General features: G+C 53.8%; 1 protein-coding gene across 2 annotated transcripts in view; it reads right to left on the bottom strand.

Annotated features, from left to right (window-relative positions):
* The window catches only part of LOC123624329 (Fc gamma binding protein), a 34,361-nt gene extending 12,774 nt beyond the window's left edge, over positions 1–21,587 (bottom strand). The window contains exons 1-10 of one of the 2 annotated variants that reach the window (XM_045532013.1): positions 21,506–21,587; positions 19,055–20,296; positions 16,969–17,312; positions 13,117–13,687; positions 10,450–11,054; positions 7,851–8,418; positions 5,082–5,674; positions 2,586–3,180; positions 2,243–2,442; positions 852–993 (exon numbers count right to left, since the gene is read on the bottom strand). In XM_045532013.1, the coding sequence (XP_045387969.1) occupies positions 852–993; positions 2,243–2,442; positions 2,586–3,180; positions 5,082–5,674; positions 7,851–8,418; positions 10,450–11,054; positions 13,117–13,687; positions 16,969–17,312; positions 19,055–20,296; positions 21,506–21,560 (4,915 nt within the window). In that variant the 5' untranslated portion in view covers positions 21,561–21,587. The remainder of the gene's footprint in view (positions 1–851; positions 994–2,242; positions 2,443–2,585; positions 3,181–5,081; positions 5,675–7,850; positions 8,419–10,449; positions 11,055–13,116; positions 13,688–16,968; positions 17,313–19,054; positions 20,297–21,505) is intronic. The other variant, XM_045532014.1, reaches the window with a different exon arrangement.
* Between the last annotated feature and the right edge of the window lie 242 nt (positions 21,588–21,829).

The following is a 21,829-nucleotide window of genomic DNA, read 5'->3' as shown; positions in this document are numbered from 1 at the left end:
TTCCCTTATTCAAACGACTGTGTGCTTTCTGTCTCTTGATGGGACCCTAACCAAGATGTACCCCCATCCCTGGGTGTCCCTGTTATCCTGAGTGTCTCAGCACCTGCCCTGCAGAGTTGGAGGTCCCATTCTCTTATCCTTGGGGGAGAGGGGGCTCTCTGCCCTTCACCCTAAGAAACCAGCCCTGGGGGTGGCTCTGTGTGCCAGATTAAGTCTGGGGGGCCCACGTCTGAGACTGTACCCCTGGAAATCTTGATCCTCCACTTGAGGAGGGTCCCCACATCCAAGGTCTCACCTCATCAGGGTCTCTGTGCCTGAGACCTCAGAACTCTGCCCCTGGGGAGTCCAGCCTCTCCCATGCCCTTCAGTGCTGGTGTCTGAAGCCCTGAGCCTGCTCCCACATACCTGTGGTCAGCAAACTGTGGCACCTCGGGCCGCCTGTTTTTGTGTTATAAAATTTTATTGAGCCGCACCTCTTCACCTAAATAGTCTGTGGCTGCTTTCATGCCACAATCACGGAGTTAAGTAGTTGTGACTGAGACCATATCACCTAGCCCTTTAAAGAAAAAGTGTGCCTGTCCCTGCGTATACTGAGGGTCTCTGACATCTGCCCTGGGAAGCCTAGCCATGAGGGTCCCTACAGTTTGGATGCCCCCAGAGTGGTCCCTGCCTCCCAGAGTGGATGGTCTCTGCCCCTGGCCCTGAGAAACCCAGCTGAGGGGTCCCCAGGTCTGAGGCCTCAATCCTTAGTCCTGTGCACCTCCCACCGTGAACATCCAGTCATGCCGCCCTCAGCTCCAGAGTCCCTGTCCTCTGTCACTAGTCCCATCAGCCACACCCTCACCCAGCACCTTTGGTGACACAGCTCAGGACGCCTCCGGAGGGCTGGCACACCTGCCCCGGCTGGCAGCTGTGTTCCTGGCACACCACGCCTTGACCTGCATGGCACGTGCACTGCTGCTGACAGTCGTCAGTGAGGACCGTCTGGTCTGGCTGTGGGAACAGAGGGCACAGCCATCAGGGACCCCACCGTGGGAGCCATCTCCCCAGTGTTCCGGGTGCACAGGGGTCTGGCGGACACAAAAGGGCCATCTCTCAGCAGGGTAAACCCTTGTCTGTGAAACTGAGGCATGGCATGGCTTTGGAGCCAAATTCATTCATTCATTCATTCATTCACTCACTTTCATTCATTTACTCACTCATTCATTCCAAAATACTCACTAAATGTCTGCTGTAGGAAAAACTGTGTGATACAGTCATTAAGAGCAGATTGTCTCAGTTCGAAGCCTCTTTCTGCTATTTCCAAACTGTTTAATTTTGGGCAAATCACTTAAGCTCTTTATACCTCAGTTTCCTCATCTGTAAGTTGTAGATATTGACAATAGTAGCACCTGCCTATAAAAGTATAACTGATTTAACAGTACGTGTAAAGTGCAGATGACATGAAAAGGGACTCGCTTTAAATAATCCAGATTAGAGAGGAAAGGCGGGTAGAGATGAAACAAGATTGGGAAAACGCTGATTATTTTTGAAGTTAAGTGATGGGTACGTACCTGGAGATTCAGTCCACTGTTCTCTCAACTTCTGCATGTTTGAAATTTTCATAATAAAAAATTTACATACATATGTAATACACATATATGTATAAAATACATACATATGGCACTTACAACAGTAACAGGCACATAGTAAGCACCATCTACATATTAGCTGTTATCACTCTTATTGTTTGTGTGAGGAGAACAACAGAGGGGTCCCTGCCCTCGGAGAGCTCGCAGCGCTACGAGGGAGGTGGACTTTAGACAAACACACACTCGAGTCAAAGAAAAAGGACTGGCTGTGAGAGTGGGAGAGGGAAGCAGAGGGAGTTGGCAGCCAGTGGAACAGAGACAAAATCTCATCTTTGTGATCAGGAAGGCCACCTTTGCCCAGACCTGGGATACAAAGCCAAAACTTGACCTGGGGAGCCAAGGGAAGGTTTAAAGCTTCAGGACCCATGGTCATATTTAGAAAGGTCATTACCAATGCCATGTGAAGGGTGGACCAGAGGAAGCAAAACTAGGGGCTGGGAGGGACCTAAGTGGGAGAGGGCCAGCTGGACCAAGGTGAGGCCAGGGTGAGGGGGAAGGGGGGGAGGAGAGACACTCGAGAGGCTGACACTGGACAGGCCGTGGGGCTGGTGGGCAATGGGAGGGGTCCAGGATGAGGCCTCGGGTTCTGCCCGGGGTTCCTGGGCTCCTACCTCATAGTAGACGCCATTGTGGTAGCAGCCGCAGCTCTGGATGGGCACGCAGGCTTTGCCGTCGTACAGGAAGCCGGAATCACACTGGCAGCCCTCGGCACACTCCTCCGGGCACTTCGAGGGGGCACTGAGAGCAGAGCAGCCCAGGGAGCAGGTGTCTGCACAGAGCTCGTAGTGGCTGTTCGGGGGACACTCCATCGCTGCAAGCAGTGTCGCCCGTCAGAGCCCCAGGAAGGCGGGGCTGAGGGCCCAGGGTCTTCCTCTCTTGTGCCCCAATCTCCCCACACCCTGCCTGCCCCTCAGCAGCCCCCTCGCTCTGCCCATCGGTGTCCCCCTCACTCACGACAGAAAGACTCGGTCCTCCAGGGCTCCACTTGGCCGCCAGCTGCCTGGCAAGCGCTCACATAGGCGTGGATGTTGTTGCAGAGGATGCTCAGGTTCCCGCCACCCACGCAGAGGTCGAAGACACAATCTTCGAAGGGACCGCTGGGGCTGACCAGCTTGTGGCAGGAGGCCAGCGGCCCTGTGGCGTTGGTGAGAAGCCCACAGAACTCTTCCTTCTGGTACTTGTTCTCCAGCTCGGGAGGACACGTGAGGTCTGGGTTACAGTCCTCGCTCCCTGGCTGGCAGGTGGGCGGTGGCAGGCAGGGAGAGCCAGGCACTGCCTCCTCCCAGGAGTTGCCGAACTCAGTGGGGTTTCCTGCCTGTGAGCCATTGGGCTTCTGGAAGTCATCCTTGGGGTCACCGTTGTAGTCCCCGCACAGGCCACACATCTGCTTGTAGTAGTTGCCTGGGATGGTGACCCGCACATAGTACGTGAGGTCATAGGCCACACGCAGGCCAAAGTGCGTCTCTATCACAACGTCTGAGCCATGCTTTGAGGCACGGATCTGGCCCTCGGCTAGCTCCACGGGCAGCTTCATGTCTACACCGTTCACCTGGGAGGCAGGAGACGCCAGGCTTCAGAAGGCGCACTTTGAGGGGTTAATCCCGTTCAAGCCCCTGCCTCACACTGAAGATCTGTGTGACCTTACCTCTCTGGGCCTCAGTTTCCACATGTGTAAAATGGGTATAATGATAGGTTCTTCTAGTGGATTGAACAGTGGTCCCCAAAAGATATATCCACCTGGACTCTCACTACGTGACCTTATTTGGAATAAGCGCCTTTGCAAATGTAATTAGGATAATGATCTCGAGAACAGATTACCCCAGATTAGGGTGGGCCCTAAATCCAATGACAAGTGCCCTTGTGAGAGCGGGAAGAGAAGACACAGAGACACACAGAACAGAAGGCCACGTGAGGACGAAGGCAGGGGCTGGACTGCTGCTGCCATAAGCCAGGGAACAAATGCAGCCACCAGAGCTGGAAGGGGCATGGTGGGATCCTCCCCTAGTGCCTTTGGAGGGGGTGTGGCCCTGAGGCACCTTGGTTTTGGACTTCTGGCGTCCAGAACTGTGAGAAAGTAAATTTCTGTTGTTTTCAGCCACATGCTTGGGGTAATTCGTTATGGCAGCCACGGGAAGCCAACACAGGTCTCGATCGAGTGACAGCTCGTGAGATGAGGACCCGTGGTTTTAGTTAAAGGCTACAGGGCACCAACAAAGCCCTGTAAATCCACCCCTGACAACTTGCTTGTTCATCCTTCCTTAGCACAAATACCGGGGGCACTGGATTCTTTTGGATGTGTGAGAAATCAGAGGAGAAGGCAGGAGAAAGACACGCTTCTAGCTGAGTCTCCTAAGAACATAGCCAGCCGCCACACTGCCCATGCAGGGCTGGGTGGTGGTTAAGGGCAAGTGACTTCACCCGTGTGCCTCAGTTTCCTATCTGTAAAGCAGGAGATAGTAATAATTTCCACCTCGTAAGGAAGCTGGGGAATTCAGAGACATGCAAATAACAAGAACACCAACAACTCCTGTATATTTAGAGCCAGCTATATGTCAGGAGCTATAGAGGGAACGTGGGATACGTTAGGTTACATGTATTAAACACGTATAGTAAATCATGTCACGCATGCGCAGTGCACAGTGAGCGCCTGGTAGGTCAGCTGTTCATCGGTAGCCCCGTCAATACTGCTGCCGGAGCAGCGGCTGCGTGCCTGCATTTCAGTGGGATCTCAGGGGAATCCCTCTAATTAATGTAACTGAAATGCCAGTCTCCACGTGAGACCGAATCTTCTCTGTTAGAAAGGCACTGCAGAGCAGCACAAGGGTTCAAGTCCTGCCTTCGCTGGGGGACTTTGGGCCAGTGACGGGACCTCCCCCTCTAAAAAATGAAGCAAATCATAGTGCTTCCAGCTACTGTCGTGAGCATAAAACGGCACCAGGGATGTGAAGCGCTTAACAGCTTACAAGGTCTGGGGTCAGCCATAACAAAACTACAGCTGCTGTCATAGCTGTTATTGTTGTTAGTGGGATGACAGTGTCACTCACAGATTGTCCTCGGTCCTTGAATTCTTCCCCCCTCTGACTGCACTACATCCTGCTGATGGGTGGGAGACCAGGGAGGTGGCTAGGGCAGGGACCAAGGGTGAAGCGGGCAGAGGGTGGGGACAAAGGCAGGAGGGCATGGGAGAGACGTTCAGAGGGGATGGTCACTGCACCCAGGGGCAGAGAGGGGTGAGACCAAGGGACAGAGAAAGGGGAAACTAAGCCACATGGGAGCAGGTCCCAGGTTCCTGAGGACGCCTCCCTCCTTGGCTTCCCACTCTGGCTCTGACCAGCGCCTCCTCTCCCTGGGGACCCCATGCCTCCCACAGCCACTCCAGGCTCTGTGGCCCCTGCTCCTGGGCTGAGCCCACCCACCGATCACCTCCACCCCAGGCCCCTCTGTGCTCACCGTGACCTTCTGCTGACCCTGCTCCAGCCGCAGGGTGAAGTTAGCCACCTGGACCGTGATCACCCTGGTCACGCTGACTTTCCCATTGCCCCAGGCCACGTTTTCCTGCAGGACGGCAAACTGGTGCAGGCCAGGCCGGTCCCCGCAGGTCCGAGCCAGCGTGTACACGCAGGTGCCCATGAAGTCGAAGCGGCGGCCGTCGAAGGTGGTGTAATGAGGGTCTCCCGACGCCTGGCAGGTGACAGAGCCCACAGCCACGCAGCCCAGGATGCCACCGGATGGCTGGCAGGCCTCCTGTGGGCCGCAGGTGGAAGGCTCACAGGACACCAGGCCACCCTCCTGGCAGTGGCAAAGCGAGTCGCACCCAGGACCAGGGTAGAAGGTCTGGCCTGGCGGGTGGTAGGTGCCCTGGTATGCGCAGCCGCAGGAGGCCAGGGGCACGCAGGACTCACCACTGAGCGCAAAGCCCTCGTCGCACACGCAGCCCTCATAGTCTTTGGAGCCACAGCCCCCGGACACTGGAAGGTCTCCGCAGGACAGCAGGCAGCCATGGATAGATGGCTCGTAGTGGCTGTGGGGAGGGCAGCTCATCGCTGCAGGGAGAGGAGTCGTCGAGATCAAGAATTCCTGCTCCCAGGGTGACACGGTTGACCCCCCAGCACATACATGTGCACACACATGTGCTCATACACACTCACACATAAGTGGTCCAGTTGCGAGGGGTCCCTGTGTTCAGTTGGGCCTGGGGAACACACTGTATCACAGTTAATCCAATCCTGATAATTAAGATTATTTTCCATTTTAACTGTGGTTTGGAGTTATCTATTATGTCTTTAATGACCTTATTCCAGTTGGTTAGAGGATGTTGATATGTGGCACATACTTCAAACACACATATGCATGTGTGTGTGTGTGTGTGTGTGTGTGTGTGTGTGTGATCTCTGCAATGTATTTGTGAATGTGGTACTTTTAGCTCCTTCCTTCTAGAGTAGTAATTAAAATATTTAGCCAGTGTTATAATGTGGAAAAAACAAAACAAAATAAAACCTTCCTACTCCACTCCCCAAACTCTAGTCACTCCAGTCTGTAAAAACAGAAAACAAAAAGACTAAAACTGAACCAAATCAAGCCTCTATCTGTGCTGTCCAATACGGCAGCCAGTAGCTGCTTGAGGTCATTTAAATGTAAGTTAATTACGATGAAATCAAATTGAAGATTTAGTTCCTCAATCACACTTGCCCTATTTCTAAGTACTCAACGGCCACCTGTGACTAGCGGTGACCATATTGGGCAGCTCACATATGGAACATTTCCATCCACACAAGTTCTAGTGAACTGCGCTGTCCTAGAGCTAATATCCAGTCTACAGGACAGCCAGGGGCCAGAGGGACAGGTTCAACACCACTACCAAGAAGCAACTAGCCAAATCCAGAAAGTGGGAAATTCTGCAGGACAAATGACCTGTTTTTTTCCCCAGTAAATAAATGGCATGAACAAAAGGGAAGGCAGACAGAGGCATGTGTATGTGACAAAGCAAGTGGAATAGATTACATTGTAGAGTCTGGGGGGGTGGGCATATGGGTATTCCCTATAAAATTCTTTCACTTTTTCTGTATATTTTAAAAATCCCATACTATGTTGGGAGGGAAAAAAAGGAAGGAAGCTTTTATAGCATAAGAGTGATTTAAGAGCCAGATGAACCCAATGTAGTGTGTGGATCTGGTTTGGCTCTAGATTCAAACAAACTGGAAAAACACTATTTTTTAGACAACTGGGGAAATTTGAACCCAGGCTGGGTTTTAGATGATGTTAAGGAATTAGTGTTATTTCTGTTACTGGTAATAACAGCATGTGGTCACATTTCTTAAAAGTCGTTTTCTGTTACTGAATAACAGATGCTTACTAAAGTAGTTATGGGAAGACTCATGTGTCTAGAATTTGCTTTAAAATATTCCACAAGAAAAGGGAGGAGTGGAGCGGAAGGGGGGGGAAGTCAGAATGGTAAAATATCCATAACTGTCAAAGTCTGCGCTGGGTACAGGCCCCCATCTGCGTATCTGAGCCCTCATGACCCAGTCTCCTAGAACTTCCAAGGGGTGCAAGGACAACAGTAGTTCTAAGGAAATAAGAGATTCTCAATTTCGACAGAGGCCACAGAGCATGATAATAGACACGACAAACTCAGGAGCCAGGCTGCTCTAATCACTCCACTTGCTGTGTGACCTCAGGCTAGTTACTTAACATCTCTGTGGATCAGTTTCCCCATCTTGTAAAATGGGAATAGGAATGTTCCTGCCTCACGGGGTGGTTTTGAGGATTCAGTGAGAAACCCTTAGAACAGGACCTGCCCAGTGGGAAGCGTGACACACAAGCACTAGCTGTCATTTTGTGTGTCCTTTCTGAGGGAAGTAGGCCAGATGGGGACCAAGAAGAACTGGAGAGGGGACAGACTGCTTCTAAAGGCAGCACTGCTGCTCATCTCTGAATGACAGCTGCCACCTGGAAATCAGACCCGGGCCCATCAGATGTGCTCAGTCATTTAACAAATATTGACTGCGTGCCTACCATCTGTGACTTTCTAATTGTCATGATCCCAGGCATGTAACTGAGCCTTTCTGAACCTCAGTTTCCTTATCTGTTGAATGCGTATAACCACAGTCCCTACCCTACCTCATAGGGCTGTTATAAGGATTAAATAAATTAATGATGTTCATACGTTAACGAATATACATAAGGCCGAGCCCCCCAGTTGCCACTCTCGGTACTCACGGCAAAGTTTCTCACTCCTCCAGGGGTGAACGGTGGCCCCGGCAGCCTGGCAAGCAGCAGCATATGTGGCCAGTGCGTCACACAGTGGCTCAGACTGGCCTGGCACCAGGCAGCGGTCATAGACGCAATCGCGCACAACACCCTGGGGGTCCAGTGTCTTGTGGCACTCCCGGAAGGGCCCCTTGGTGTCAGCAAGGATCCCACACTCAGTCTTGTTCTGCAGCTGCTGGGCCACCAGGGAGTCCAGCTGGGGACAGTCACCTGGTTCAGCTGCTCCACAGCCAGGCCTCGTCTCCTCCTGCCAGCTGTTGCCGAAGGCCAGTGCATTGGCAGCTTGGTCCCCATCCCGAAGAGCCAAGTCGTCACTTGGGTCCCCATTGAAGTTCCCACAGAGTCCACACAGGGCCTTAGCATAGCTGCTGGGTACGGTGGCAGTCACTCGGGCATTCCAGTTGTAAGTGACAGTCAGGCCAAAGTCCGTGCGCACGACAGCATCATTGCCCCGGCGGAACACCTGCACCTGCCCGTCGGCTGCGCTGAAGGGCAGGTGCTTAAGGACGCCGTCCACCTGGTTAGAGACGCAGGAGGGCCAAGTGGCAGGGTGTTCATGGCTCTGTGGCCCAGCCCTCCCTCCAGCTACTCTGACCCCCTTGCTACTCTCTTGAACACATGCTCAGCCCCATCTCAGGGCCTTTGCACTTGCCATGCCCTCCTTCTGGAATATCGCCCATCACTCTTCACCTGGCCACTCCCACCTCATGTTTTAGGTGTCAGCTTTGACCCAAAGCCCTTACGATGGCCTAAAAGGCCCTAAATGGTCCAAGCCCCACTACTGTCCCAGTAACATCCCACTCCCCATCCCTGCAACTCCAGCCACCATACTCAGCCCAGCCCCAGGGCCTTTGCACCTGCTATACCCACTGCTTGCAACACTCCCACCCTCTTCCACCTCCCTATTGCCTGGCTGCCTACCCTGTGTCCTTCACATCTCAGCCAAAATCGAACCTCTCTATTCACCAGGCCCTACTTGTCCCTACTTTTCTGATCTCACGGCCTACCCACCGCTCTATTCTGTCTCCCCAACTTCAGTCTCTCAGGTGCATCCTCGCTGGCCTCCATGCTGTTCTCCTGTGCTCCCCAAGCTCAGTCTAGCCTCACTCTTTGCACCTGCTGTTCCCCCTGCCTAGGAAACACCACTCTTCACCTGGTGGTCTCCTCCTCATCCTGCAGGTCTCAGCTAAAATCAAAAGGTAGCTGGCCCCTGCCTCATCTCCCACCTCACTCTGCCCTTGGTCCCTCCACTCCAGCCCCCGTGGCCTCCTTGCTGTTCCCAACACCTTGGCTTATTCTTGCCCCAGGACCTTTGCACATGCTGTCCCTTCTTCCTGGAACACTCTGCCAGTCACTCCTCTCCCTATCTGCTCCATCTCTTCCTTCAGGAGAGGCACTCGAGTATAATGGTCAAGAGTATGGACTTTGGAGCCAGACGGCCTGGCTTCAAGCCTGCTCTGCTAGTCACTAGCTTTGTGACTTTGAGTAGGTGACTAAGCCTCTCTGTGCTTTGGTTTCCTCACCTAATATGAGCTACTTCACAGGGGTGTCATGAAGATTAAATGAGTTAATACACGTCAAGCATTTAGACACTGAAGTAACTTAATATATATTGGTTACTATTATTCAAGCCTCAGCTTAAAAGTCATCTCAGAGAAGTGGGAACATAAGATTAATAATCACGTTCTCTGTTTATCTAGAGGCTTCTCTGTGCCAAATGCTGGGCTTTATGGGCAGAATTTCCTTCACTGTAAGGCGATGTGAGGGTTACAAGTTAGGATGTGTGACGGGTTTAGTGCCGTTCCCGGCACACGGAAAGTTCTCTTGGTCTCCCATTTCCGATCCATCCCTCCCTCCCCAGGGCCTGGGCCACTGCCCAAAACTGCTCAATAACACTTACTGGCCATTGCTGTGAATCGCCCAAAATCCCCTTTTCTCCATTTTTATTTTATTGTACTTAAGGAAAATCAGTGGTTCTTGACTCTGTGGTGGACCCTCTGAGAACCGTCTGCCCAGAAATCGGGGAGCCCACCACCTCCCCCAGCCTGGTCTGCGAAGCTGATGAGGACCTCTGTTATTCCGCACACGCCCCCCAGTACCTAACACTTCACATACCACCTGACATGTCACCTTGCTCTCTGAAAGTTCACTGTCCCCCAGAAAATGCACAAATCTGCAATTCCAAGGGCTCATAACAATAAAAATAATAGCAGCCGACACCGACTGAACATTTGTTCAGCACCAAGGCCGCTTTCAAATGCCCTACGGTGTTAGCTCAGCAAATCCCACAACCACTCTGCGAAGTGCTTCCCACCCAGGGGGCAGCCTCTGATTACTCCCTTTGACAAAAGGCAAAATGGAGGCTGCGAGAGACAAAGTCACAGAGCAAAGACAGCAGCACCACCCGGCTTGGGGGCCTGCGCCTTAACCTCTGGCCACAAGATCTTCCAACAGACGCTCAGCTCGAGCCCCACCAGGATCCAGACCTGCTGCTCTTCAGAGGGGATTTCTTGCCCTTCCACCCAGGCCTGGGCGCCGCGACACTCACCAGCACTTGCCCCTGGTACTCGCGGCGCACGGCCACCTTCACCCCGCGGGCCTCCACCCGCACGGCGCGCGTGTAGCTCACGGTCTGGGAGCCGCGGTGCTCGTTCTCCACCAGCACTCGGAACGCGGGCAGCTCCGCGTCCTGGCCGCAGGAGCCGACCAGCAGGTACGTGCAGGTGCCCATGAAGTCGAAGCGCCGGCCGTCGAAGCTCAAGTAATGCGGGTCCCCGGACGCCTGGCAGCTCGCGAAATTGTCGGGGTAGCATCCTAGGAGGCCGTCCTGGACGCTGCAGCGTTCGCCCGCCGGGCAGCCCTGCGTGTCGCGGCAGCTCACCTGCTGGGTGGCGCCGTCGCAGGTGCAGCGCCGCTGGCACAGCTGGTTCTCCCACACCTCCTGGCCCGGCGCGAGCGGGCGGCCCTGGAACACGCAGCCGCAAGACGAGGCCAGCACGCACTGGTCGCCGCTGGCCAGGAAGCCCGGGAGACACACACAGCCCTCGACGCACGGGCGCCCCGAGCAGTTGGACGGCGCTGCCTCCGCGTTGCAGGAGGCCGGGCAGGCGGGGCCGCAGAGCTCGTAGCGGCTGTTGGCCGGGCAGGACAGGGCTGCGGGCGACGGGAGAGGGTGGGTCAGGCCAGCGCAGCACGGGCCCTCGAGGGGCGCCCCGACGGGAAGGGCGCCCAGGACTTCCCTGCCCAAATCCTGCTCCTCCCGCAGAGCTCGCCAGCTCAGTTAACGGCACTTCCATGCTTCTGGGGCTCAGGCCCTGAACGTCAGAGATGCAGTTAACCCCCCACCCCCATTCACTAAACAAGCAATCTGTCGGTAAACCCTGTGAGCTCCATATTCAAAATCTACCCAGAATCCACCTCCTGATCCTGCACACCGCAGAAGCCTCCGGCCTGGTCCTCCCCCCTGCTCCCGTCCTGCCGCACAGTCTGTTGCTCACACCAGCCAGAGGGATCTGTGAACACCTGAGTCACATCAGGTCCTTCCCCCTCCCAGAGCCCTCCCCTGGCTCCATCTCACTTGGGTAAAAACCAGAGTCTTGCCTGTGGCCGGTGAGGCCCTGCCCCATCTGCCCCCATCAGCTCTCTGCCCTCATCTCCTCTCGCTCCCCCTGTGGCTCACTCTGCCCCTGCCCCAGCCACCTCCTCCTCCCCCATCCTCACACTCTCACCTCAGGGCCTTTGCACTGGCTGTTCCCTCTGCCTGTGTTGCCTTTTCCTCAGAAAGGCAGCGCAGCACGGGGTAAAGAGAAAGGCTTCTGGAGCCCACATGGCCTGGGTTCAAATCCCAGCTCTCCCTTTCTTAGCTCTGTGATCATGAGCAAATGACTCCAGTCTCCCTGTGACTCAATTTCCCCATCAGTAAAATGGGATAATATAGCACAGATCTTGCAGGGCTGTTGTGAGGATTAAATGAGTGAATCTACACAGAAATGCTCTGTGAACATCATTGTTAGTATTTAGCTGACTCCGTTGTCTGACCCTGGTCTTGGCTCCAGTGTTACCTGCTTGGAAAAGCCTTACCTGACCGCTCTCTTCACGAGCTTCTGAGTCATTTTTATTACATGAAATTTATTTCTTTGGCTCTCTGAGAAAACATTTCATAGTTTACTTGTTCACTGTCTGTCTCCCTCCCCTCCCCCTAGGACATAAATTCTGTGGCGGGGCGGGGCACACCTGGTTTGTCTCAATCGCTATTAAATCTTCAGCACCAAGGACAGGGCCTGGCACCGGGCAGATGCTCAGGAAATACTGCAGAAATGAATGAGTGCACAGATGGACTCCCTGGTTCCCTTTTTGTGCCAGGCATTGGGGAAATCAGGGTAGGGGGCTTCCTGGGCACTGGGGACACAGAAGTGACCAAGACAAACTCCAAATGACCTTTGTGTTCCTGCATATTTACTCCCCCTCCAGAGTCCCTGTCTCCAGCCCTGGGCCTGAGCTTGGTTGCCTCCTCCTCCCTCCCCCCCCCCCCCCCGTCATTTTTGCTTCCTGAACTTTCTCCAGGAGCCTACAAGGGCAGGAACAAGTCTGTGTTGGTCCTCACTGTGTCTTCAACATCACCGGCGTGGCATGGGGCCAAGTGGGGGTTCAAGGAATGCTCATTGAGTGAGTGGTTAAGTGGATGGATGTCTGGCTAAAGAGCTTAAACTTTGTCCAGCAGGTGATAATATAGCACAGGGAGTCATGGGAGAGTTACAAGCAAAGGGAGTGATGTTGGCATTTCTTGGTTACTTCCAACCCCTTCTACAGGTTTCAAATCAGAAATCCTTTTCTCTAGAAAATGCTCCCTGACCCTCTCTTCCCCAGGCTGAGTCAGGAACCTTCTCTGGTCTACCATAGCCCCCTTGAACTTTCCCCATCCTGCCCTGACCCCTTTGCCCTGCCGCCCCATCCTGTCCCCATTTCTCTGCCTGTACCCCATCCTGCCCCAAGCCCTCTGCCTGTGCCCCCATCCCAGCCCTGACCCATCAGACTGTCACTGTTTATTGATATGTCTGCCCCAACCTTAGGCTCACTGTGGGCACAGCCTGGCTGTCTTGGCCATCGCCGGGTCCTTGGCACTGCCCAGCACCAAGCTGAGCCATAAGTGCTCAGATATTGAGGGCCCTCTGCCCCTCACCATGTGCTTCCAACCCCCACCCAGGGCATCACTCACGGCAGTTTGCTGGTGACCTCCAGTCCCCGACAGAGATGCCAAGCTCCACACAGGCCTGGGCATAAGCACTGAGGCTACGGCACAGGCTGAGCCGCTCTCCACCTGTCACACACAGGTCGTAAACACACTCCTTCAGGAAGGTCTTGGGGTCCAAGGTATCATGGCAGACAGCAAAGGGGCCATCAAGCCGGGTCAGCATGCCGCAGAGTTTGTCACCCTCATAGTGCTGGGCCTGGCCTGGGGTGCAGGAGGGACAGTTGTCCTGGCAGCCATCTTCACACAAGTAGTCCCCATCATCCAGCTTCCAGCTACTGGCAAAGTCAATGACGTTAGGTGCCTGCTCCCAGTCGGGTGTGAAGAAGTCGTCATCGGGGTCGCCATTATAGTTGCCACACAGCCCGCACACCTGGTCTTGGAAGTTCTCGGGCAGGGTGACTACCAGCTGACAGTCCCAGTTGTAGGTGACCACCAGCCCGAAGTCCAGCTCCACCACAGCCCGTGTGCCGCTCTTGTACACACGCAGGCGACCCTTGCTCAGGGAGACTGGCAAGCGTGAGCGCTGGTTGTCGATCTGCAGAGTGGGTGGGAAGGGGGCAGTCAGGCCCCTGTGTGGTCTTCCTTCCAGCCCTCACCTCCACCCCCTTGCTCCCCTGCTCTGGCTGCACTGGAACTCCTTCCTTCTGCTACAGCCATCATCCAAGCTTCTGCTGTTACCATGGCCTGAAATGGCTTTCCCCCAGATGGGGAACATGGCTCACTCCCATACCTCCTATAAAATAGTTGCTCAAATGTCACTGATGCAGTGAGGCTGTCCCTGACCGCCCTATTTTAAATGGCAACCCCTCCTTACTCCCTACTCTCCTTCCCTGCTTTACTTTTTCCCCGTAGCTCCTAGCCTTCTAAAATATAATTGGCAAATGAATCATGTTTATCTTCTGTCTGACTCCACCAGAATGTCCGCTCCACCAAGAAAGGCGTTTTTGTTTGCTTTGATCTCTGCTTTATCTCCAGTGCCTGGAACAGTGCTTGGTAGACTCACAAGCCCTCAATAAATGCATGAAGTCATCGCTGCATTAAATAAACATCCACTGGGCACTCAGTCTGCTCCTGGCCCTGGGCTGGGAGATCCTGGGGATACAGTGGTGACCAAGAGAGCCCCAGGCCCCAACCTCATGGGGCTCCAGGCTGGGAGAGACACACCCCTCAGCAGACAGTGGCAGCTCAGACGGCTGAGATGGGAGAAGCACAGGCAGAAGGGTCAGGCCTAGGATTGGGAGGGGGTGGCACTGGTTGAGGGGTCAGGGCTGGGCTAATGGGCTAAGGGGAGACAGGTGGCTGTGAGAGCCTAGAAAAGGAGCCAGACCCAGCCTTACCGGTTAGGGAAGGCTTCCCAGAGGAAGGGACAGCTGAGGTGATCTTTGAAGGACCAGTAAGAGACAGCCAGGAAACCCAGGAGGGGGAGCGTATACCTGTGCAAATGTCCGGAGTGCAGAGAGATCCTGGCCCATCTGTCTGGCTTGGTATTACAGACTGAATCTTTGTGCCCCCCACAAACATATGTTGAAATCCCAACCCCCAGTGTGATGGTGTTAGGAGGTGGCGCCTTTGGGAGGTGATTAGGTCATGAGCGTGGTGCCCTCGTGAATGGGACTATGGCCCTTATAACAGCTGCCCCCGAGAGCTCTCTTGCCCTCTTTCCCCTGTGTGAGGATACAATGAGAACTTGGTGGTCTGCAACGTGGAAGACCACCCTCACTGAAGCCTGCCCATGTTGGCACCCTGATCTTGGACTTCTAGTCTCCAGAACTGTGAGAGATGAAGTTCTGTCGTTTATAAGCCACCCAGGACTCGGTACTTTGTAATAGGAGCCTGAACTAAGAACCAGGACATAAGGAATGTGTCTCTCTGTGCCCCGGGCTACTCTTTCTTACTCTTTCCTTGCACATTCTCAGCTGTGCCAGAGCTGAGACCTGAAGGTGGAGAAAGTCTTAGCCAAGAGGACGGGATGTGAAAAAAGGAGCAACAGCCAGAGAGGACGGCACGGAGGGAAGACAGAGCGTCCACTCACCCAGGTGCTCAGCAAAGGCGCCCTGAGTCCTGCTGTACGTCCTGCTCTGTACCAGGCAGTGCTGGGGGCACTGCAGTGACAGGGACAGCCTGCAGCCCCCATGCTCAAGGCTCCCAGTCCAGGATGGCTGTTCATACCTGCCTCTCTCTTAAGGCCAGTGATCTCTGAACTTGTGCTCAGTCCCTCTAGAGCTCAAGAACACCTACTTTCATCCAGCTGGTTAGTCCTCTCACAGATTTACCTGCACACCCACCAAATGAGAGAGGTGCAAGAATATTCACTTCAATATTCTTTGTAATAGTGCACAATGTGTCCGTCCCCAGGGGGCCGGTTAAATGAACTAGGGACATCCATCCAATGGAGAACTGTGCAGCTGTACGAAAGAATCTTCCTTACAGAAGCCCTAGATGAATATTCAATAAACCAATCAACTGGTTATGGGTGGGGCGTGTGGGGGAGGGGAGCAGATGAAGACGGGAGTAGAAACCAGACCTTTCATAATATGCCCTTTTTATTCTGAGCTACGTGAATGCTTTCCCTATTAAAAAAAAGTAATTGTGGCAACACAGAAGAATCTCAAAAACACTATGCTGAGCAAAAAGAAACCTTACACATGGGGCTTCTTACTCTATATGATTCCATTAATATGACTTTCTTGAATTGGCAAAAGTAATCTATGGTGGAAAAAAAAAAATCAGAACCGTGATTGCCTCCAGGGGTGGGCTGGTTGGGGATTGTTGCAAAGGGGCATGGAGGAATCTTCTAACGCAATGGAAATATTCTATGTCTTCATGAAGGGTTTGGCTACATAGTTGTCAAAAATCAGAGAACGGTGCTGATTTCTGAATTTTACTATGCGTAAATTTTATCTCAACTATAAGCAAAAAGAAGTGTAAAAATATTGTATTCTAGTTAATGACGCGCATGTTGAAGTCTTTTGAGGGAAGTGTACTGCTGTCTGGAACTTACTCTGAAGCACATAAAATATGCTTCAGTGGACAGACGGATGAACGGATGGATGGATGTGTGATAAGTCCAGAACAATAAAATGTTTAGAATTCAGGTGACTGGCATATGAGCGTTCACTGTGCAATGATTTCAAGGGTTCTGGATGCTTTAACATTTTCATAATAAAATGGTGGGGAAAAGGGAAGTAATTGCTCTAGGCTGTTATTCGGGTGGACTGAGTAGTAACGATTTCCAGAGGCAGAATAGCCTTTGGATTAGGAAGAGGGACACAGCCTGCCTGTGTCCCCAGCCCCACCTCTTACTTGCTGTGAGTCCTGGGAAAGTCACTGGCCTCTGTCAACTTCAGTTTTCTCATCTGAATGTGTGCATAGTAATGCCCACCCTGCAGAGTTGCTGTGCGCCCTAAATGCAAAGCAAAGTGCTAAGAAACATCTGGCAAAGGAGGAAGTGCTCACTAAGTTTCGTGGTTTCTTCACTTAAATACCTCATTGTTGTACATTTTAGTTTCTTTTCCTTTCTTCCTTTTTTTTTTCCCCCTATTGTAAACCATGTTGGCACACACTTCCCCCCGCCCCCCCCCCCCCCAACCATCTCTCTGAGCAAATTTAAAGTTTCTGGAAGCGGAATTGCTGAAGGACAGGGTTTTAAGGTTCTGCCACTGATTTTCAAATCCCCCTTCCCCAGCCTCCTGGCGCCGCTGCCCACTTCTCTAAACCTTCCGCCCTGTTGCAAAGGGCTCGGGTGTGGGGTGTGGCACCGGGGCCTTTGACTGGCGGCTCGTCGGGATGTAAAACCCAAAGCCTCAAGACACTCACCCGGGCGAAGCCAACTTCCCCGCGGGCCAGCGACACGGAGTGGCTGTAGGCGCGCACGGTCACCAAGCCCACGTAGGAGACGCGGCGGCTGCTCCGGTGCTCGTTCTTGGCCTCCACGCTGAAGGCGGGCAGGGTGTCGTCCTCGCTGCACAGCTCGGCCATCGTGTACGTGCAGGTGCCCATCATGTCGTAGCGACGGCCGTCGAAGGTGGTGTAATGGGGGTCACCCTGGGCGCGGCAGACGCCCGTGGACTGCGCCACGCACTTGGGCTGCCCGCCCACCACCTGGCAGCGCTGCCCGGCCGCACACTGCACGCAGGCGGGCTCCGCGGGGGACAGCCGAGCTGGAGAGGCAAGGGGGGCGGCGAAAAGAGAGGGTCAGCCGCGTCCGCGGGGGCAGGGATCCTGGAGCTCTCCTGCCCTGGGAGGCTGGGACAGTTCGCTCACGATCGCCCATTTTAGAGGCGGGGAAACTGAGGTCTGGAACCTCTCAGGGAGAGAGCTGCTCCCGCCTCGCTGGAAACCCCAGGTTTTCTGATTCCTCAGTTTAACACAGCTCAGCTCAAAAGAATGGAATGCAGTGAAGGAGGCTGGGCAGGAACTGCTGCTGAAATGTTAATCTCTGCTTTTCCCTCCCACCTTCCCCTCTTCCCGACCTTCCCACCTGGTGAAAAGGCTGAGAGATTTCTGTAAGGACAGAAAATACAAGACAGAGACTGTTCGGCAGAATGGAAATGACTGTGGACTCAGGCTGCCTGGGTGGGAATCCCGGCTCAACCAATTAGCTCTGGGACACTGGGCAAGTTATTTTAAACTCTCTGTGCCTCAGTTTCCTCATCTGTAACAATATCTTTTTCATGGGGATTTGCCGGGTGTCGTCAGGTTTAAATAAGCTAAAACATAAATAAGATTTGGAACTGAACCCAGGTATTAAATTGAGTGCTAATCGTTGTAATTAACCACTCGCCCCCTCTCCCTTTCTACTATTCAAGCCCAAAGTGGCCCCTTGCAGTTGGATGGCTTCCACACCCTGGAGGGCGAGGAGGAGGGGCATTTTTGCCAGGATTGGGAACCCCAGTGTCTAGGCTACTAGCCTGGGGGAGACCACGGAGGAAGAACCAGCTTTTCCTCCATGTTTCCCAATCTTCAACAATTTTTGCCCTCTGATCCCTCATAATAATAGCTCACCCTGCCATGGCTCTCATTGCTTCAGATACCACTAAGGGGTTTACTTCAGATACCACTAACTGGTAACTCATTCCACCCTCACTACAATCCCGGGAGGGACGTGCAGTTACTATCCCCATTTTACAGATGTGGAAACCGAAGCCCACAGAATTATAGTCACATGCTCAAGGTCACACAAGCAGGGCTGGGATGTGATACCCAGGCACTCTGGCTCTAGCCTCTGTGTCCTCAGATACCACACTCCACTGCCTGGTGGCAGCTCCTCAGTGGGCTGAGCCTGAGGTCACCCGTACCGCCAAGTCCTGTATATTAACTATGTCAAAACATGAAGCACCTAGAAAGATCCCTGGTACACTGAGAGATACTCCCCCTCCAACATGGTAGTCACCATCATCATTATAGTTTTAGACCCCCTTAGTCTGGGCATCAACATTCCTATATGAGGTGTGGGGAGTGGCAGTTAGCAACTAGTATAGCTGTGTCAGTTGCTAAAATATCAAAATGTTTCCGAACTGACTGGTAAGAAGCTGCTGACCTTTCACTACCGCCCCCACCAAAGATACCTCCCTCTTGGCACCCTGGCTCTGCCCTGGGACCCTTCCCCCAATGAACTAACAGACAAGGGCTGATGCCAGCATGGTGGGGCTCCCACGACCCTGCTGCAGTGCTCTGGTTGGTGTCTCTTCTGACTGGCTGTGCCCTGGGTCACACTGGTTGCTAAATATTTAGAGTATTGTTCCTGGGGGGAGGAGAGGGGCTGGGGAGCTTAAGGAAGGAAGGCAGGAAGGAAGGCGTTGAGAGGTGGACAACCCAGCTGAGCCAGGAAGCTGCAGAGGAGCAGGTGGGTGGAAAGGGGTCACCAGGTGGACAAGGCCAGTGGTCATTTCCCATCACTCACTCTGGCTACAATCAGCTGGTGTCCCATAGGCCACAGACTGGGCCAGCCCGAAGGTGAGGAGCCCAAAGTTGGTAGTGGCCTCGGCCGTGTGGATCCTGTCGGCAGTGCCAAGGTCAACTTCAGCGTACGAGAACTCACTGCCTGGCACAGCCACCCAGGTGGCCCCTAGCACATGCCCGTCCACGGTCAATCTGTCGGCAGCCTTCGTCTGTGCCACGACCAGGGCGACACCCTCAGAGCCTGGCACACTCTTGACCACATAGGCGGGGCAGTAGGCTGCCACATCTGGGATCACGACCAGGTAGGGGCCGTAGGTCACTCTATTCCTTATGGCCCCTGTGCCAAACAGCAGGACCTGGATGCCCACATCTGCAGACAGGTAGAGTGGCCGGGATGGCCGGACCTCAAACACTGCCATGTCACCCATCTGGAGCCCACGGGAGCCGGTGATACCCCCGTGGTTGTAGGTGAGCTTTGTGGCCTGGCTGGCCACAACATAGACCAGATCATAGCGGGTCTGGGAGGCCAGAGGGGGGACCACATAGTGGGTGCCCCAGGCGGACGTGGGCAGCAGTTGCTCCACCACATAGTTGCAGTCCGTGTGTTTCTGGACGCAGCTGTGGCCGGAGAGGACAGCCACAGGGTTACTGGCTGTGACCTTTGACCCCGAGAGATCAGCTGTGCTTTGTAGCTGGGCCACGTTGTAGGGCTGAAGAGTCACACTCAGAACATTGCCTGCTGGGTAGAACTTGCCCCGGAATGTCACTCCTCCCTTCAGCTTGATATTGACAGAAGCACCTGCTGCACCGGCCACCACAGCAAACTCTTTGACATACTTGGTTGAGATGCCAGCGGGTGTGAGCACAAAGTACTCGGTGCCCAGGGTGCGGACAGGCCGCAGCAGGGTCAGCTCCGACGTTTTGAGCTTGGCGTTTAACGCCTGCACGGAGATGTTGCGGTCAGAGTGGACCACCACCGCGCGCTGGAAGATATTGCTGTCATGCATTTCAGCCTTGGAACTGATGTTAACCGCGACTGACTCCCCAGGCCTCACTGTGACCTCCTGCGAGGTGTTGTCTGCCCAGCTGAAGATGGACACTGAGGCTGGGCTTTCTGACAGACTGGAGATGAGGAGCCGGAGGGAGGCCGAGCCGTAGCCAGGCTGGTGGTTCTGCAGGAAGGCCGTGAGGAATTCCTCCTGGCCAGTGTTCCTGGGGTCCACTGAGGCCTCCTGCGTCAACCCTGGGTTAAGAAAACCCACTCGTGTGTCTGTTTTTCCAGTCCTCCCCACCAGAGGAGCAACCTCTTGCCCAACACCCAGAAACATATTGAAATATTAACTCGAGCTTTTTTTCCCCTCTCCTCTTTCCTTCCTTCTGATTCATACAGCATTCACCTACCAGGCTTTGTGGCTTTTGTTTTCCAAAAGCCTGAGCACTTTGGACAGGGCTCTCAAACTCAGACACCAATGGGGCCAGGCGAGTGACATAAAGGTGTGAAACGGTCCAGGTGCTGACTGTGCAAACTGGAGCCCTATATGCCACCTAAAGCGGGTGGTTGCCACAGCTTTCACCTGTCATTATGAAAGATTACTGGCTTTTTTTTTTAATGCCAGATCTTCCTGTTTTTCAAGAGAAACTGACAATCAGCGTTGTCATGTGAAATCTCCAACCTCAAATTATGTTAAGCACTGTGGAGCCCAAACTGGCTGGACTCAGCTGCCAGTGTGTGGTTTCCATCCTAATAGGACTTGGGGTTAATAGGGAAAGGGGGTGAAGGAAAGCAGGGGATTGTGGGAGTGTGGGCAAAATGTCTCCCAGAAATAGAGGGGCACAGGGGCTTCTCAACATTCCAACTAGGAAGAGATTCCCCAGGGCTGAGAAGAGAGGGAAGACGTGCTGACACAGGCAGAGACTTGAAGAGAGGGTGGGGTTATGGGAGTGAGGGGAGCCCTGAAGGTAGCCCAGTGTCCCAGGGGGCCAGGGGATGTGAGACAATGGCCATTTAGAAAGTAACCTAGATGAATGCTGACTGATGACCAGAGGGCCCTGATACCCCATCTTTCCCCCAGTACCTTGGCTTTATCTAAGACTAAGAAATGAATCTGTCCAGTGAGCCAACAAACAAGTGACATTTCCCATCACCTGAACAGAATGAGGCTCAGCGTTAAAACCCTAGTTGAGTTGCAGAAAACCAAGAAAGTGGTAGTTCTTGCACACTGGAATTTGGGGACTAAGGTGTTTTTCCGGCTTCACTCCAGAAAAGAGCGAGAATGGGTGAATTCCACCACATTGCTCTGCAGAACTGAACAGCCTCTTCAGCTAGCCTGGAGTGACATTGGAAGTGGGATTGTGGAGGGGGCACAAACGGAAGGTGCTGGGGAAGGTGCCGACCCAGGCAGAGTTCCCCAGATTGGAACAAGGACATGGAGGGGGTCTCGGTCTGACTTACCCCACAGGAGGGCTGCTCCGGCCCACAGCGTCCACCAGCTCCACAGGGAACCCATGCCTGCAGGAGCAAAAGAGAGGAGATCATCGGAGGCTGGTCTGCACCCGCTGCTGGAGACCTTCCGGGAGAGGACAGAAGGGCCCAGCCTCAGGACAAGGGCAATCCAGGCACCAGGAAGGCTGCGGTGGGGAGGGAAGACAGGCAGATGGGACGAAGTAGGCTGGATCCAGGGGCCAGTGTGTGTGTAGGAGAGACTGGCTGTCCAGTGGGTCTGGGAGTAGGGGAGGAAAGCAGGAGCAGGGGACAGGGGTAAGGAGTTGGATGTCC

This window comes from Lemur catta, chromosome 19 (assembly GCF_020740605.2).
Source record: "Lemur catta isolate mLemCat1 chromosome 19, mLemCat1.pri, whole genome shotgun sequence".
NCBI classification, from domain to species: Eukaryota; Metazoa; Chordata; class Mammalia; order Primates; family Lemuridae; genus Lemur; species Lemur catta.
The sequence above is the reverse complement of the archived record's forward strand: the minus strand, read 5'-3'. Positions and strand labels throughout refer to the sequence as shown.